General features: G+C 38.4%; 2 protein-coding genes across 3 annotated transcripts; one reads left to right on the forward strand and one right to left on the reverse strand.

Moving 5' to 3' along the window:
- Nucleotides 1–1,392: 1,392 nt before the first annotated feature.
- On the reverse strand, nt 1,393–12,553 carry znf362a (zinc finger protein 362a). Of its 2 annotated transcripts, none has more exons than XM_081358229.1 (9): nt 12,433–12,553; nt 8,874–8,937; nt 7,762–8,008; nt 7,559–7,684; nt 6,650–6,977; nt 5,136–5,360; nt 4,923–5,001; nt 3,924–4,082; nt 1,393–3,220 (listed from the first exon to the last, which is right to left on the reverse strand). In XM_081358229.1, exons 2-9 carry the CDS (start codon nt 8,934–8,936, stop codon nt 3,104–3,106), a joined length of 1,344 nt encoding a protein of 447 aa, XP_081214355.1. In that variant the 5' UTR covers nt 8,937; nt 12,433–12,553; the 3' UTR covers nt 1,393–3,103. The 2 variants fall into 2 exon arrangements, with proteins under 2 accessions (XP_081214355.1, XP_081214354.1); XM_081358228.1 differs by lacking the exon at nt 12,433–12,553 and adding an exon at nt 11,729–11,806.
- Nucleotides 12,554–14,480: 1,927 nt separating this feature from the next.
- Nucleotides 14,481–16,666, forward strand: LOC308686012 (uncharacterized protein). The gene is made up of 3 exons (XM_081358230.1): nt 14,481–14,818; nt 15,241–15,391; nt 15,466–16,666. The coding sequence occupies exons 2-3, from the start codon at nt 15,241–15,243 to the stop codon at nt 16,425–16,427; spliced, it is 1,113 nt and encodes a 370-aa protein (XP_081214356.1). The 5' UTR covers nt 14,481–14,818; the 3' UTR covers nt 16,428–16,666.
- The last annotated feature ends 418 nt before the right edge of the window (nt 16,667–17,084 follow it).

A 17,084-nucleotide genomic window follows, 5' to 3' on the forward strand; every position in this document is an offset into this window, starting at 1 on the left:
AAAGAGAGTATGTGCTTTCTGTACATAGAACATGTACATCCTATTGTTTACTATATTTATTTGCTTGGTCATTTTCGATGTGGGTTTGGTTCTTTTCTTGTTGTAAGCTGTAAGGACCTTTGAAACAACATAATCATTTGGCGGAGTGATATGGAACTGTAATGTGGTCAAAACCAAGGCCGTAACCAGGGTTTGAAAATTAGTGAGGTCCGGGGTGAGGTGCAGGGCCGGATTAAGAATTCAGAGGCCCCTGGGCACAATGTCTTGTAGGCCCCCCCTAAGGCAGGCCAAATGTATAGTTTGTCCAAGGATATTTTAATTTTGCATTAACAGTTTTAGTTTAATGGCTTAAAAGGAACTTTGTTGTACTATGCTGAAGTAAAGTTCATAAATGATCTTTCTTTCCCATAGGATTTTGTAAAACTATGATGGGTGGACCTCTGTCCCTCTAGGGGGGTTCGGGGGCATGGTCCCCCGTAAGAAAATTTAGTACATTTTAAGGTTAAATGCATCAATCTGGTGCTCTTTGAGAGCTCAAAATTAAGAGCTTCAATGGGCTTCAACCCATGAACTGTGCAAAAAGAAAAAACATTCACTTGTACCTGGACATTAAAGGGGGCTCAAACTTATTTTTTAGTTATGATATAGAGTTTCAGTCTACATTACATTATCACTGGTGTTAGTATGCCAAACAATTAGTTATATATATATATATATATATATATATATATATATATATATATATATATATATATATATATATATATATATATACTGTATATATATATATATATATATATATATACACTGTATATAAGAATATGACACATAGGCCTACTGATGATGAATAAAGTACAAGGCTATTAAATAGCAGTTCCAAAATAGTTTTTGTAAATACAAATAAGTTGGTATGTCAGACCACAGTCATTTAGAAATATAGTGCAAAAACACAGTGAATAAAGTGTCATTTTTGGGTTAAGGAAACAACAGTAACCATGGTAAATACACAATACTAACATGAGCTGTTAATGAACATGACCACTGATCCTGATGAATAGAATGAAAATTGAATGAACATAAACCTGCATGTAAATCATTCCAAACATGAAGTAAGTTGCGGAATTTATTGGCACTTTTTGGTAATTTCATGACTTACAAATTGACATCAACTACGATGTTGTTGCATCATGCTTGTAGTTTCTTTTGCGCTTTATTTATAATAAAGTGACATAAAGCGCTCTGCCGCATTTGCGCGTGTAATTGAAGAGGACGTGCAACGAGACTGACGGGACAGGAAAGTACGTTTTTTTTAGGTGAGAGACATTTTATTTCGTAACAAGTTACAAATAACGTTAGAATAATGATACAGATCTGTATTATGCTATTGTTTTTGATAGTGTTGTACATTTCTTACAGATAATCATGATCATTGCGTTTGTCTTACCGAATTTGGTATCTTCCTGTCAGCAATTACAGTTTGTCTAAGCTTCTTCTTTTTTATTAATGCCACGAAAAACATTAAAAAACCAAAATAATAATAATAATGAGAAATAAGTTCAAAGCTTGTGTTTTGGAAAAGAAAATTAATATATCACTAGCCCTAACATTCAAATTCCCACTTTATTAACGTCCTAAAGTGTCACAATAAATGGGAAAAACGAGTCCAAAAATACGTATAATAGGTGGATCTGGCAACACAGAGGCTGCACCCGCGCCCTCACTCACAACGCGCTCTCAAGCCCCGTTCACTGTTCCTTCTCTCAGCGACATGAATTGCAAACACACATATGACGCGGTTTAAACGGCTAATTAATCATTCAGAGAGCTTAAAATTTTATTTTTTAATATAAAAAAATGACCGAGGTCCGGACCTCGGTGACCTCATAGCTGGCTACGGCCATGGTCAAAACCAGCCTGGAACTACTTTATACATAATTGCTCACCTTAGAATGTTCGTCAACCAATCAGATTCAAGCATTCAACAGTCCCATAGTATAACAAAGATTAATGAAAAATACATTGCTCACTGTTAGTTCATGTTATGTTAACAAGTGAGACCTTATTGTAAAGTGTTACCAATACAACAAATACTCTCAAATACTACCATACGTACAAATGTACTCTACAATTTAAATAATAAGGGGATGAAAATACTGCCTTTAATGCAAAAAAATCAAAACCTTCATTTTCTTTCTGCAAAATATAAGATTGTGGACATTTCCTGACAGTTTTCACCCATCTAGAATGTCAAATGCATGCTGACATCCGTAACATAACGCAGGGAAACTGGTGCAAGTTTACACTTTTTTAAAGTGTGAATTCTAAACGCTGTGCGTGTTCAAGCCAAAACGCCATTTTCATGTTTAATTTTTGGCACCAGACCAAAAAACATTTTTGTAAAGCACTAAGATGAATCTCGGGAAACATCTAAATGTGCTGATTTGTCAGTAAAGTCCTCTGCAGATTTATAAAAGTCCTCTTGAGAAGTTTACTTGAATGCTAAACTTATTTTTAGTACAATTTCCCTACAAGCAAGGAAAGAAAAACATTTTACGATTGACATTATCAAAACACAAGACCATTGGTCTCTAAACCAACTCTGAGTTGCCCAAGAGAAGGGGATTTTTCCCAGACAGCATAGAAAAATATGAGAGGAGGTACTGGACTTGGTCCAAGCTTAAAACATACAACGTATGTCTTCTGATTTTATAATGCATAATACCTACAGTCCCAAACGTTTAGCTGCCAAGAGCAATGCCTTTATTGTCATAACAGACCAGAAACGTTTAAAGCCAAACCTGTGTGGCCTGAAAGTGCTGTGAAACCATCTTTGGATTTCCCGATTATTCCTTCTCAACTCAACAATGAGTTCAAGAAGAGTAACGCGTGTAATAGAACCTTCCGAAATCGCTGCTGTGTTTTGAGCCTCTATCCACACAGTCTAATACCTTTTGGAATGTTCTCAAAAATTAAACAAACTAACAAACACACACACACACACACACACACACGCACACAAAAAAAAAAAGGTCAAACCACCGAGAACAGGCGATTTTGCTTGCTTATGCCAAGATTGGGAAAGACTGACCGCAGGACCGGGAGCTCAGATGAGGGAAATGCGAACGGGAACGTTGGGGGAATCGGTCCTTTGCGGCGAGTGTTGACTCACCAGATGTTCTACCACCGTGTGCTTGGACATGTGCTTCATAAGGTAGGTCTCCTGGGAAGGGACGTTATATCACAAGATTAAAGATATGCATGAAAAACAATGATTGCATATATTGCTAAAAGACTACAAACTGCCTGAACATGTTCAGTAAATCCTAAAAGAGTCAATTTAATTGGAAATGACACATCCCGTTGGTTCTCAAACTGTGTGGACATTTAAATACATATTTTTAAAATACCAATTGTCAAATAAAATGTCTCACTTTTTATTTTACATTTCTAATTCTGGATCTATTTTTAAAAAAAGGTTAACATCCCAGCGCATCTCAACCTGTGGTACTACTAGGGAAGTTTAAAATAAACTTTAAATAAATAAGATATTTAAAAAAAAAAACATTTCATTTAAATGGTCACATTTTATTTTACATAATCATATTTCTATTTGTTCTGAAACTGTTAAAATAGCTTTACCTTTTTAATAAATAATGATGATAATAAAAATCAGAATCAAGATTTTAAGATATATATATGAATTGCATTTACTGTAACTAGTCACCATTTCATTTTCCCCCCATCGTTTTAATAACCTTTATGCATAGACTTTTTTTTTATCATCCTGCATTTTTTAATTTCTCAAATAATGTAAGGTCATAAATGCTGCATGAATATTAATTATAAAAGCATTTTTTGCACATACAGCATGCCACACGTTCTTGGGTGTGAGAGTTTGAGAACACTGAAGCTGATGTACTCACAGAGGTGTAGGCTCGACCGCACATGCTGCAACAGTACGCCTTGGCGTTTTTGATAGCGTGAGCCGACAGGTGGATTTGGAGGGAGGCGGAGTCAGAGTAAGCTCGGTAACAGTTGGAGCACTTGTAAGGCTTGTCTTTATTATGTGATCTCTGGTGGGACTGCAGAAACACAACGCTCTTGTTATACACCGACACACACTCACACAGACAGATGAAAGAATCCAGGTGGATTGAGGTCAGGGTTATTATACTTAGTGAGTTCACCTAAATTCTGTCATTAATATCTCACCCTCATGTCGTTCCAAACCCCCTAAGACTTTCATTCATCTTCAGAACACAAATGAAGGTCTTTTTGATGAAATCTGAGATCTTTCTGTCCCTCCATTGACAGTTACGCAACTACCACTTTGACGCTTCAAAAAGTTCATAAAGAGATCGTAAAACTAATCCATATGAATTGAGTGGCTTAGATCACTTAAATCACTGTATATGATGAACAAATTCAATTTAGACTTTCATTTACATATAACCATTGATCAGCAAACTTAAACAGAAGCTCAACCGAACTTGCTTGACGTGCAAGAACAAACCTCATTGGTTCTCGCTGAAGCTCAAACGTGCTGCGTAACACGAGAATGAACCTCATTGGTTCTCTCACATCTAGCGAACATGATTGAGCTTCCGTTTACCACAACTGATGTGTGAGTTGATCAATGTTTATATGTGAATAAAAGCCTAAACTCAATCTGTTCATCATATAAAGCGATCGAGTCTCTTCAGAAAATTTGGACTAAACCACTCAATTCGTCTGGATTCGTTTTACGATCTCTTTATGAACTTGTTGAAGCGTCAAAATGAAAGATCTTCATTTGTGTTCTGAAGATGAATGAAAGTTTTATGGGTTTGGAACGACATGAGGACGAGTAATTAATGACAGAATTTTCATTTTTGTGTGAACTATCCCTTTAATGAAGTAAGTGAACGATATTTAGGTCTTACTTGCAGATTGGAGAGCTGCGTGAAGGCCTTTTCACAGCCTGGATGGAGACATTTATACGGCCGATCACCTGTGTGGATTCTGTAGAATGCAAAAAACAAACACAAGGTGATGGAAAATGTCAAAACACAAGATTAAATGTCTTACAATCTCAAAATATCCTAGTTCATTCTGGTAATACACATCACGCTTGTCGACACATGCTCTTACAGTACCTGGTGTGCTGCTGTAAGTGGGAGAGCTGGCGGAAGGATTTCTCGCAGTAGGAGCAGTGATAAGGCTTCACTCCCAGGTGAATGCGCAGGTGCTGAGACAGGTAGGACGCGTTGGCGAAGGACTTGGTGCAGTGAGGGCACTTGTGGGGCTTTGCTTCTGTGTGGGACTTGGAGTGTATCTGCATGTCCGACTTGGAGAAGAACGTCAGCGGACACACTTTACATCTGCAAAATGTGGAAAAAAATCTATTATTTTTTTTCAAATGGTGGTATGTGGGGGACTCTGGAGAAGGGTTTATGTGGTTAGTACTGTTTGCAAATGTTATAAAAGCAATTTATGGAAGCTAATCTCTATAGATGACATATACTGCAGTTTGGAGCCCTATATAACGGTGAAAAGACACTTGCAGGGGAAGGGAATTCAAGTCAATTTGGATTTGGACCAAGAGATCAAACCAAGATGATACACACAAAAAATCAATGCTGTTTGATGTTCATCATCGTTATCATTCATCAATATTTACATCTAGGGCTGCAGGATTAAAACGGAATCACGACATTGGCTGATTATCAAATCAGATAAATATTAAATAAATATATGCACTGTGTTCACAGTAAATGCTGATCCACATGAACTCAAGCATTTAGCAACACAACATGCGCCAACCATCTTTCCACACTTATAAACCGGCTGTTGTCAACAAAAGAGAAGCTTTAAGATCGTTCTGACAAAATAAAAGCTTGACGGTTTAACTTTTGAAAATAAAGAAATTAAAACAGCCATAAAAAATGTTATTGTAATTTTGCAGTTGTATTGTACAATAGAATCATTTTCTTAAATTAATTAAGTTAGAATGAATTCATAACCATAAATTATTTGTTCAAATTGTGCAGCTATTTTAAAGGGATACTCCACTTTAAAATGAAATTTCTGTCATCATATACTCACCCTCATGTTGTTTCAATCCTTTATGAATTTCTTTCTTCTGCTGAACAGAAAGGAAGATATTTAGAAGAATGTCAGTAACCAGACAGTTTCTGGTCTGGAAAAAAAATATACTATGGAATTCAATGGGACCAGAAACTGTCTGGTTACTGACATTCTTCTAAATATCTTCCTTTCTGTTCAGCAAAAGAAAGAAATTCATAAAGGATTGAAACAACATGATGACAGAATTTTCATTTTAAAGTGGAGTATCCCTTTAAATCGCTATTTTAGCAGAAAAAGAGCAATTACATTGCTATTTAAATAACATTTATTAATGTGGCAGATGCTTTTATCTTTTATTTGTTCTTATTCAAAGTAAGCAATTTATCAGTTCATGCATTCCCTGGGAATCAAACCCATGACTTTGCACCTTTACTGTCTTGATGCACCACATCTCTATGCAAATGAAATGCATGCAATAAATGTCCTGAAATATGAGAGCAATACTAGAGGAGAACATCTTAATTTTGGGCCGAAATATTCCTTTAAACATAAATCATCATGAAATGCACCCTTCAACTTCTACCTGTATGTTTTGCCCTCTTTGGCAGGGATACCAGATGATTGGTCGACTCCAGAGGCCAGGATCGGGTAGGGAACGACTAAGAGCGGCCCAGAGGAGTTTTCAGCTTTGATCTTTTTGCGACCTCGTCCTATGCTCTTGGGAGGTGGACCCAGCAGTCCTGCCAGTCCTCCGCTGTTTTTGAAAGCCTCCATCCCGGGCCCGCCGGCCAGTCCTGAGATGAGGTTTGGGGAAAGAGTCTGACTGCTGGTGGTTGGAGTGGTCGGGGTGGTCGCCGTCACGCTCTCTGACGTGTTGAGGTTGGCAGTTCGAGAAGACGTCAGTGACAGTCCTGAAAATACACCTCAATTAAAGAGGCCATATTATGCACTTTTACAAGGTCTTGATTTTATTTTTGGGCTCTACTACAACAGGTTTTCATGCTTGAATGTTCATTGTTTTTCACATATTTCCATTGTTGCAGCACCTCTTTTCCCAGTCTGTCAGTAACGCTCTGTTTAGTTCCTGTCTCGATGAAGCCCCTCCTTCCGAAAAGCACAATGTGCTCTGATTGGTCGGCTGGAGCAGTGTGTTGTGATTGGTCAAGCGCTTCAAGTGTGTTTGGAAAATGTACCGCCCCTTACCATAATCATGAGTTTCAACACACTACTTACTAACTCAATCAAGCCCCGCCCCTTTAATTTGCATATGCCTCCAATTTGCATATGCCTCTATTTAAATAATTCCGGGATGGAATTATTTAAATGAGGAATATTGTGACGTGTTTGCTCTCGCTGGAGGGACTTTGTGCTTTGTAACTTTGCAGACCTCAAACAGCAACATTACACAAAAAAGCATAATAGGTCCTCTATAAGTATATAATAGCAAAAACATAATTGCATTAAACAATTACAATATTTTACATGCACATACCTGAAAGATGATTGGCTCTGGATGGCTGGTCTATGATTTGCCGCAAATGCCAGTCTTCCCACAGTCCCCTTGCTTTAATGGCAGTCTTATCGTCCAGATTCAAGTTGACGTCACCCAGAATGCGACCTGCCCGAGTGAAGTGCACAGTTAGCAGTGCGCACGCGTGTCAGTGAGCAGCTCTGCTCCATGCCGTAAGGGTTTACCTGCGACGGAGCTGGAGGCGGGTCGGGCGTGCAGGGCGATGTCGGGCTGGGAGCTGTTGTGCACGTGGAGTCCTGGCATCTGCTGCAGCTTGGGCGTCGATATATTGTGCTGCCCGCCTTCTGTGGACGTGGGTGGAACCAGCAAGGGCTGCTGGGAAGGGACAGAAGTGGGCGGCAGGTGTGGAGGTCTGATTTTCTCCGCCATCAGCTGTTCTTTGATCTTGTTGATCAGCACGAGATTATCCAGCTGGGAAAAAGTGAGATCAACCTGATGGTTCCGACATGATGAGAAGAACTCATGTTTAACCCTATAAAGCCTGCTGTATCATGTTTGATATGCATTTTTTAGGCCTTTAAATGATCAACATGAAAAATCTACTACATGCCTTCTGACTTATTTTAGCGAGTAAAACAACTTTTAGTATCATTCTAAAAACGTTTCTATGAAATCTTTACTGATTCTTATTAAGTAAATGAAAGAATAACTTTTATATTGTTAGTAATATTTCAAGATAAATACCTACTGGACTGAAGAAGCTTAGGTTTACTTGATTATCCATACATCATTGTTTAGAAAATTAGAAAATGTGAATATCAAATATGACTCATCAGGCTTTTTCATTTGTACATCTCTTAATCATCGTTGTATTGCCTTGTATCACATGTTTCCCTCCACAGTAAAAACTAAGCATTCAAGTATCATCTTACCAAGTAGTACCAGTAGTCTTTTATACCGTTATATCAGAATTCATCTTTCATTTTGGCCACATAAATATCCGCAATTGCATATTTTTGCTCAGTTTGGGCCTTTGAATAAAATGAGGTGTTTTTCCTCCTATGAGCTTCATATATGAGCCATAAAACACTGATGTATCAAATATGACACTTAACAAAAACAAATAATTTTACTATTATTTCACATGTCAGTCTTTACATTTGCTGACTAGAGAAAGATCTGACTGTTAAATAGTAATTGCACTCTTATCTGTTACTTAAGACAACTAGTAAACAACAATGATTCTGTAGACTGGTTGTCTAGATTAAGTAAATAAAAAAATATAAAGACAGGGATTAATTATGTCTGTCCGTTGATGCACGTTCATTTTCCTTACCTGACCAGGAATAGAAGGTGGAGGAGGCCAGAAGTATGGATTATTAAATCTAGGTTCTGCCATTCTGAAACACACAAAGTCATACTTGATTAATGATGCTTTATTTTAAGTCATTCACTATTACTTGCCCAATCCTAGGATAACAACCAACCAAATGGATCCTTTTTGGGATTACATATATAATTTAGATTCCTTGCTACTGAGATTCCCAGATTATGGCCTGGTTTCACAGACAAGGCTAAGACTGAGCCAGGATTAGGCCTTAGTTCAATTAGGACACTTAAGTAACATTACTGGTGTACATCTTGAGACAAAACAATGGCAGTGACATATTTCAAGATATGTCAGTGCAAGTTGTGTTCAGGTAAAGCAGCTCAAACATACATTTTAGTCTGGGACTAGACTCAAACTTTGTCTGTGAAACCAGGGGAAAGACAATACTAAGAAAAGCAAGCAAAGATTGTGGGATTGTTTACAAAATGTACAAATTCTCACAAAAGGCTCTCGGCTCATATGTGAATGAATGGAACTGAGGCGACTGAAATAAACAGGAAAATATGTATTGTTTAGATTAGGTCTGACCTCACCGGATTCTATATTGATAAGAAATGCAGATCTAATCTAAGGAAAAAACTTCAATTACACAGTATATCAGTTGAGAAACAACTTTCACAACCCATTTAACTTCCATAAAATGTCATATTTGAGAATAAAACAGGATATTCAAGAAAATACAGTTAAGTATTGACCAGCAGAGGTTTGTTAAAAGATGTAATTCTGATTTAATCAAACAATAGGATCTGGCTTCATGTACAGAGTTATAGTAAAGCTTTATTACAGTGACATGGAATCACTCCCATTGTTCAGAAGATCTTTTTGTTGAAGACTTGCACTAATACTAGCACATTAATTGTAGACTGTGCCTTTAAATGCATTGGTACATTACGTCATATTTTTCATGACACAGTGGTATTAATATCATACAACACGGAACAAGTATTTCAAGCAATATCACACTGTTTGTTCACACAGTTCACACACCTATAGCAGATTAATAAATAATGCCTCAACTTGACGCCCATTGGGAAAATCAAACAAATAACTTCTTAATGCAACACTTGAGGATTGCTTGTTGGATTGCTATGGCAAAATACAAATGCATAAAAACATTTTTAGTAAATATGCTTTGCTGTGATGGTGCAAACTTCTTCAGATTTTTTTATCACAACAACGTAAAATATTTCAACCTATTTCAACTTGAAAACTAAAATTCTGTTGCTCCCTTAAATTGTTAAGTAATCAAAATAGCTGTACAAGTCATTTCAACTTAAATCATATTAAACTGACCTTAAAAATCAAGTTGAGTCTCGTATAACTTAGAAAAAAAGAAAGATAACTTTAAAAAGAAACTGAAATAGCTTAAAATATTTTGATGAGTTAAAGTAAAAACATGTTGCCTTAACATATTGATCATATAATTTTTTACAGTGAAAGCATATAAACAAAAAGCAATTTATTAACTCGATCTGAAAACTACACTGACTGCAAAGTGAGAAAGAGAAAAGAAAATGATGCTATTTGAGTCTCTGAATGTTAAAACCTAAAAATGTCAACTGCAGCGTCTGATTCATATGGAAAAGTGAAAACTCTACCCCTCAGTTTTAGCAGGAAGTGAAACAGACACCCTTTCAGCATCATTAAGGAAATATTCAGCAGGGTCTGGACATATCGCTTTTATTATTTTTGGCTGCGGTAAATGAATTTCTCTGCAAGGCCCCTTAGTCAAACACTCTCAAGACCCATAAGCACTGCCAAAACATTCATAGCACGGTGTCATAGACGAAATGTATGAAAATGATACGCCTTAAGAAATCACACCGTATGGAAACGTTTCTAAAGGTCCGGAGTTCCCAACGGGCAAAACAGAGCAGGTAAAGATTGGGTTGAGCGGAAGGATGAGCGTCATTGTTCCTGTTTGCTCAATGCAACCACTTCAAGGAATAATTTTTCTATATAAAAATAAATTACTGTGGTGAAACCAGGGTACAGTGCCGGATTGTTAGTTGTATGAATACTAGTATACTATACAGACATTAAAATTCATTGTTTTGTAAAAAACCTTTCAGATACAAAATAGCTTATCTGCACTAACTAATTTATAATTAATTATTATGAAGATCTCAACTAATGTGGCACTGAAATTCATATCTGGTAAGTATTTCCAAGAATATCATGGTACTACCATAGTAAATGTCCTCCAAATAACAAACAAACAGGGAAGAACCATGTAACTGTACTTAGATTGGCATTAAGGCCATTTTAGGTTCATTTTAGGGTAACACTTTATTTTACAGTGCCATTGCTACAGATATGTTACATGTAGTTACTATAGTAATAATTATAAATGATACTTAATTAACCCCATAGTAAGTATTTCGGTAACACTTTATTTTAGTGTCCTTGTTACATTATATTACATGTACTTACCATAGTAATAACAGTAAATTATGCATAATTACATGCAACTAACCCTATAGTAAGTACATGTAGTTGCTTAATATTACTCAGTACTTAAATATATAATTACACTGTCACAAAGACACCTTAAAATAAAGTGTAACCCATTTTAGAATTAAATCTCGCAAACTACAAAGACTTCTTCCAATATCCCCAGTTTTCATCTCATTTAAATAACGCTGAGGTGAAGAAGTCTGTGAGTTACAGGCTGCATATAACATTTAAAACTATTTAATACTCAAATAAGCACCTTTAAACAGCATGTAAATATCAAATACACATTTTGGCGAGGAATGACACGCCTCTGAGTCTTTGATATAAACTGAGATAAAACTTACTCAACTTTTTCTTTTATTCTATCGGCATCCTTGAAATCATTCGCAATTAAAGCACGTCGTCTTTGATCAAACATCAAATTGAAAAGATCCGGAAAATCTCGCAAAATCGTGGCTTCAGAAAGTGCAAGTCCCCGGTGTCTGCCTCTCCCGCATTCTCAGACAGTTTTATTAAAAATTTCAGACAAAAGGAAAACAAAAATGGCAGCCTGTCTTATTTTTATAAGGACAGGGCGCCATATTCTGCAGATCCCAAATTTTTTAGCGACAAAAATAAAGCGCGTGAATTCAGATCAAAGGAGCGACGCGTAAAACGCCGCATTATTTGCATTAAGTGTGTGAATGATTGTTTACTTAGATCTGCAGGTTTGAATAGCCCGGCTGGAGGAGGAAAAAAAACAGAGAGGAGGAAAAAAAAAAACCGAGAGACTTCCTACAACAATCATGCGATGCGAAAAACACACACAAATGGAAACAGACGCGCATCCCTCCCGCGAAAATGTAACATTTCTATCCTGACGCGATGATGCAGAAGAGCGCAGAGGGAATATTGTTGCAACACGCAACTGCTTTTGATTTTTTTTCTTTTATTTGAACTTTTTTTGCTCGCTCGAATGACTGTGGCAACTAGCATCGTTTCACTGCATCGTGCAAACGTCAAAAAATTACATGCATTCGTGAATATGAAAAGAGACACACAGACATACCTTACAGACCTCGACGGTGGATTTTCTAGATTTATTGAAAGGTTGAGATGTTGTTTCGGCTTTGCCTTCGGAGGGAGTTCAGACCTTCCGGGTCGCCTGTCGTTCACTTCTGGTGCTGCAGACACAGCTAGAGGAGAAACCATATATGATCAAACATACAGCACAGCTCAAGCCAGAAAATCACACAAAATCATGACTCGATAACATTTCGTGTTCATTCCATTCCTCTGAGAGGTCCGGGAAGTGATTTACAGGCACTGAGATATGGATGAGATACTGAGATATGGATTGCCTGACTCATAACAGATCACAGCCATTCTCACGACCAGCAACATATAATACGCATTTTTATAACATAATATGCATATACATATAATATCAACATTTATATGCATTCATTTGGGTAGGAATAGAATAGAGATATGATGTGCAGACCAAAACAACACAATATACTCTAATACTACCAGCCAAAAGTTGGAACACATATTATTATAGTTATAGGCTACAATTTTCAACATCTAAATAAAGTCATCAGACCTATGAAATGCCATTGTTATTAGAATTATGCAGTGACCTAAATATATGAAACAAATAACAACAACAAAAATGAACACATTTGAGCTTCTTTGTCAAGATTCCAGCTCTGCACACTCTGGACATTTTCTTAAAGGGATAGTACACCCCAAAATAAAAATGATCCCATGATTTACTTACCCTTAAACCATAGGTGTATATGACTTTCTTCTTTCAGTCAAACACAATCTGAGTTATATTAAATAATATCCTGTGTGTGTATATTAAATAATATCCATATCTCTTCCCAGCTTTATAATGGGAGTGGATGGTACCTTAGATTTTGAGGCCCAAAAAAGCACATCCAAAGCAGACCTTCTGAAGCGAAGTGTTAATGTAATAAAAATATCCATGTTTATAACTTTATAAACTATAATCACTAGCTAGTAACAGCCGTACCAGAGTCTAGTTCTGGCGGAAGAGTGACCTCTGACCCGACACATGATGTATTGACGAATGCGGAATTAGACATATAAAATGATTATTTTTTTAAGAGAAATGTTGGAGAAGCTTGAGTTTGTTGCCCAACTCCATTTGTTTGAGCCACGAGAGGCGTCTATTCTCACCTAAGCTTACACTAGTCCTCACTACGTCAGGTCAGAGGTCACTCACTCGTCATGCGTAGGGTCAGAGGTCACTTGTCAAGTTTAAGGTCAGAGGTCACTCGTCATGTGTCGGGTCAGAGGTCACTCTTCTGCCGGAACTAGACTCGCATACGGCCATTACCGGAAGCCAGTGATGATAGTTTATGAAGTTACAAATATGGATATGTCTCTTACAAAAACATATCGCATCTCATCAAGACTTTATTAACCCCTGGAGCCGTATGGATTACTTTTATGATGGATGGATGCGCTTTTTTGGGCTTCAGAATCTAAGCTAACATTCACTCCCATTATAAAGCTTGGAAGAGCCAGGATATTTTTTTAATAAAACTCTGATTGTGTTCGACTGAAAGAAGGTCATATACACCTAGGATGGCTTGAGGGTGAGTAAATCATGGGATAATTTTCATTTTTGGGTGAATTAGCACTTTTTAATCACAATTTAGGATGCTGACAACCTGTCTTATCCTCATCTGTTCCAACTCATCCTTTTCAAAAAATATAGTTTACACCGTTTATAATCCGTGAACTCAATCTGTAATTGTCTGCAAAACCAATTTCAAGCATTTAAGAAGCACAAGACTTTAGATTAAAATATTTTTATGATGAAGCGCAACATTGACATTTTGAAAATAAATTTCTTAGTTGATTGTCATTCTCTTAACTGAACAATAGATGGCAGCGGGAGCACAGTCTGCTTCAGTCTGACCGTTCCAGGATTCAAGGGATTTAAAACACCCTTCAATGTTCTTACAGGAGCTCTTTAGTGTTCTCCACGCCGTCAGTGTTTCAAAAAAAAAAAAACTCAATGAACCGTGATGCGTGCTGTCAGTGTCACGAGATCTGCATCACACACACATCTGAACACTTGTGCTTGAGGAGGAAGCAGATGGACTGGTTTCTGTGAGGTCTAGCACTGACACTCCCACTGCACTGACACGTGCTTTTGAGTCCAGGTGAGAGCTTGACTGTTTAGACACGTCCCACCGGGGGGAGGGTGAAGAGAAATGCACACACACACACACACTCTGAAAAACTCACAAAGAATGAGTGAGTGCTGCTGTGTTCAGTGTCTCCTAAGTGCCTTGGCTAATGTTCCTCCAGCTTCTGTGCTAGAGCTTCACTGGGATCTGTGGTTTCAGCGCTGCATCCCGTGAAGAACCTCAGGTCTCACAGGCTTTGCTGCATTACTTCATCTCTGCTTTCTGGTGAGTGAGGAATCAGCTCGGACTGGCCCTGGAATTACGGCATTGCTGCATGCATTGCAACTGACCAAATGCTCTTGATTTTATTTAATTATTTAGATATGCATGTTTTTTTATACTGTTATTTTCATGTATGTACGTATATGTGTGTGTGTGTATGAAAATAAAAGTATAAAACATGCATAAACCAGGCCTCACACAAAGATAGTTGAACAAGTACACACACAAGTTTATAGAAGACATTATAGACATTTCAAATATTTTTTGAGGGGGGAATAAGATCAGATGCCATTATGAATCCTCCTCAATAAGACCAGTTATTAAGAAAATCAATTTGATTTCATATTGACTTTAATGTATCTTGGGCCTGGAACATAGTCCTGACTTTCTTGTGCATCATCATCTGACTGGTCTGTTCTGTGCAGATGGAGGGTGTTCTGGATGCTGCGCTCCGTGTGTGTGTGTGTAAACTGATGAGCAGTGTGCTGTTGTGTCCGTCTGTAGTCACACACACCATCACTGCGGTCAGTCTTTGCTGCTGCTGCCTGCTGTTATTCACAGACCTCGCCATCACCCGTAAGCAGAGCCACACACTTTCTCCTCGTTCTCCTTTAACTCGTCAGTCTGACGCCTGTTTTCTGTTCCTCCAGTGTTTCTGCTCTACGTCCGGCTCATGGAGTTCTGGTTGACGCCGTTTAACGTGTCTTCGGATGTCGTCGCCCTTCGGTTCCTGCTGTTTCTCTGCCAGGCCTATGGGGTCGTGCTGTTGCTGACGCCGCCTCTGATCGCGCTGGAGTTGCTGGTAAATCTGCTGCGTACTCAAGACAGGAGAACCGTGGGACGCCGGGAGCAAAATCCAAGTGAATCTGATTGTCTTTCTAGGACTGTTGGCTGTTTTGGATGTCTCCTAGCATGGATTGTGTGTGGCATCTACTGCAGTCATGACTGGACGCTGGAACGGTTCTCGGTGGAAGCCTGTTTGAGAAGAGGCGGATGCCTTGTTACATGCATTCCCGACATGGATGAGCTATCCTGGGTTCTTCCTGCAATGGTGGTGCTGTTGAGTTTGACGGGGAGCTTGGGTCGGCTCAGGTCCCGAAGTCCGTCTGACTCGTATAGAAACACACAGATGGGCGAGAAAAAGGACTATGGTGTCCTCGGGCAAATGCATATGTCACTTAATCTGGTTGACTCAGAAAAAACACCCGACAGCTGTGGCGTTCACAGGACCGGGTGTGTTTACAGTGAGCGACGATGGTCCTGTCCTGGGAATGATGTCCTGTGTGCTCAGCAAACCGGTTTGGCAGACAATTATACCCAGAAACAAAAGCCATCAATGTTTGCACAGTCTAAAACCGGTCTTCTGCCAGAGGTCACATCATTGGCGGTCAAAACAGAGCAATGTGTTTTTAACTGGCCTCGAGGAAAACGCTGTTGGCTTCCCGAAAGGGAAAGTCCCTGCTTGAGGCGAGAAACGCTCACAGGGTTGGTATGCATGGCTCTGGTTTGCGTTTTTCCCACAGTCGTCAGCGGGAATATTCTCCTAATCTTTAACTTGGAGAACTTGGTGGTGAACACCTTCAAACTTTTATCTCATTCGGTCAATGTGTAAGTGGCGGCGTGTAAAAATGTGAACTCTGATAGATGAGGTTTGTGAAGCTGAAACTGCGAAAGGAGATTGCCTGACCTGTCAATGTCCATGCAAATGCATTTGATGGATCGCCTGTGCACGCATACCGCAGTAAAATCTGACAGACAAATGCAAATAAAGGTTGCAGAAACAGATGTGTTAGGAGTTTATGAGGAGCATTTTCTGTGCAAAATAAAGAAACGGTTCATTTTGAGAGCACCAGCTGGTTTCATATGAGATAGTTGTGTTATTTTTAAACTCAAACCAGTTTACGGTTCCCTAAAAAAGGAATAGGGCCTGAGGGGTGCTGTGCTTCACAGAACAATAGTGACATATGAGCAGTGGCATTTAGAGTTAACATAACAAAATCGAAATGTGCAATAAAGTATTTATGTGTACAGACGTGCTTGAAGGCACTGGTAATTTGTCATGAGCACATTCATCAAACTCTGATGTTCCTCGCAACTTGGTGAAGATTTGCGAAGACACTTTCATGACCGAACATGTAAAAAGAAGAACAATCACAAAAGTTGAAGGAGAAAACGAACCTGGGCTTGCAGCTCTTGAAGTCTTACATTTCAACACCAGAGGTCTCCCTGCGCTGCAGGAAATCTGCACTTGAAACCGTATGCTGAAACC

The sequence above is a fragment of the Scardinius erythrophthalmus genome (genome assembly GCF_964197995.2).
Source record: "Scardinius erythrophthalmus genome assembly, chromosome: 25".
Taxonomy (NCBI): Eukaryota; Metazoa; Chordata; class Actinopteri; order Cypriniformes; family Leuciscidae; genus Scardinius; species Scardinius erythrophthalmus.

Bases quoted from the DNA above. Each gene is read 5' to 3' on its own strand.
- znf362a (XM_081358228.1), bottom strand. From the start codon at position 11,802: ATGTTTGATCAAAGACGACGTGCTTTAATTGCGAATGATTTCAAGGAT. The intron at 8,938-11,728 runs GTAAGTTTTATC...TGTGTGTTTCAG, and splicing joins AGAATAAAAGAAAAAGTTGA to AATGGCAGAACCTAGATTTA. The intron at 7,685-7,761 runs GTAAACCCTTAC...TCACTCGGGCAG, and splicing joins CGCCTCCAGCTCCGTCGCAG to GTCGCATTCTGGGTGACGTC.
- LOC308686012 (XM_081358230.1), top strand. From the start codon at position 15,241: ATGGAGGGTGTTCTGGATGCTGCGCTCCGTGTGTGTGTGTGTAAACTG. The intron at 15,392-15,465 runs GTAAGCAGAGCC...CTGTTCCTCCAG, and splicing joins CACAGACCTCGCCATCACCC to TGTTTCTGCTCTACGTCCGG.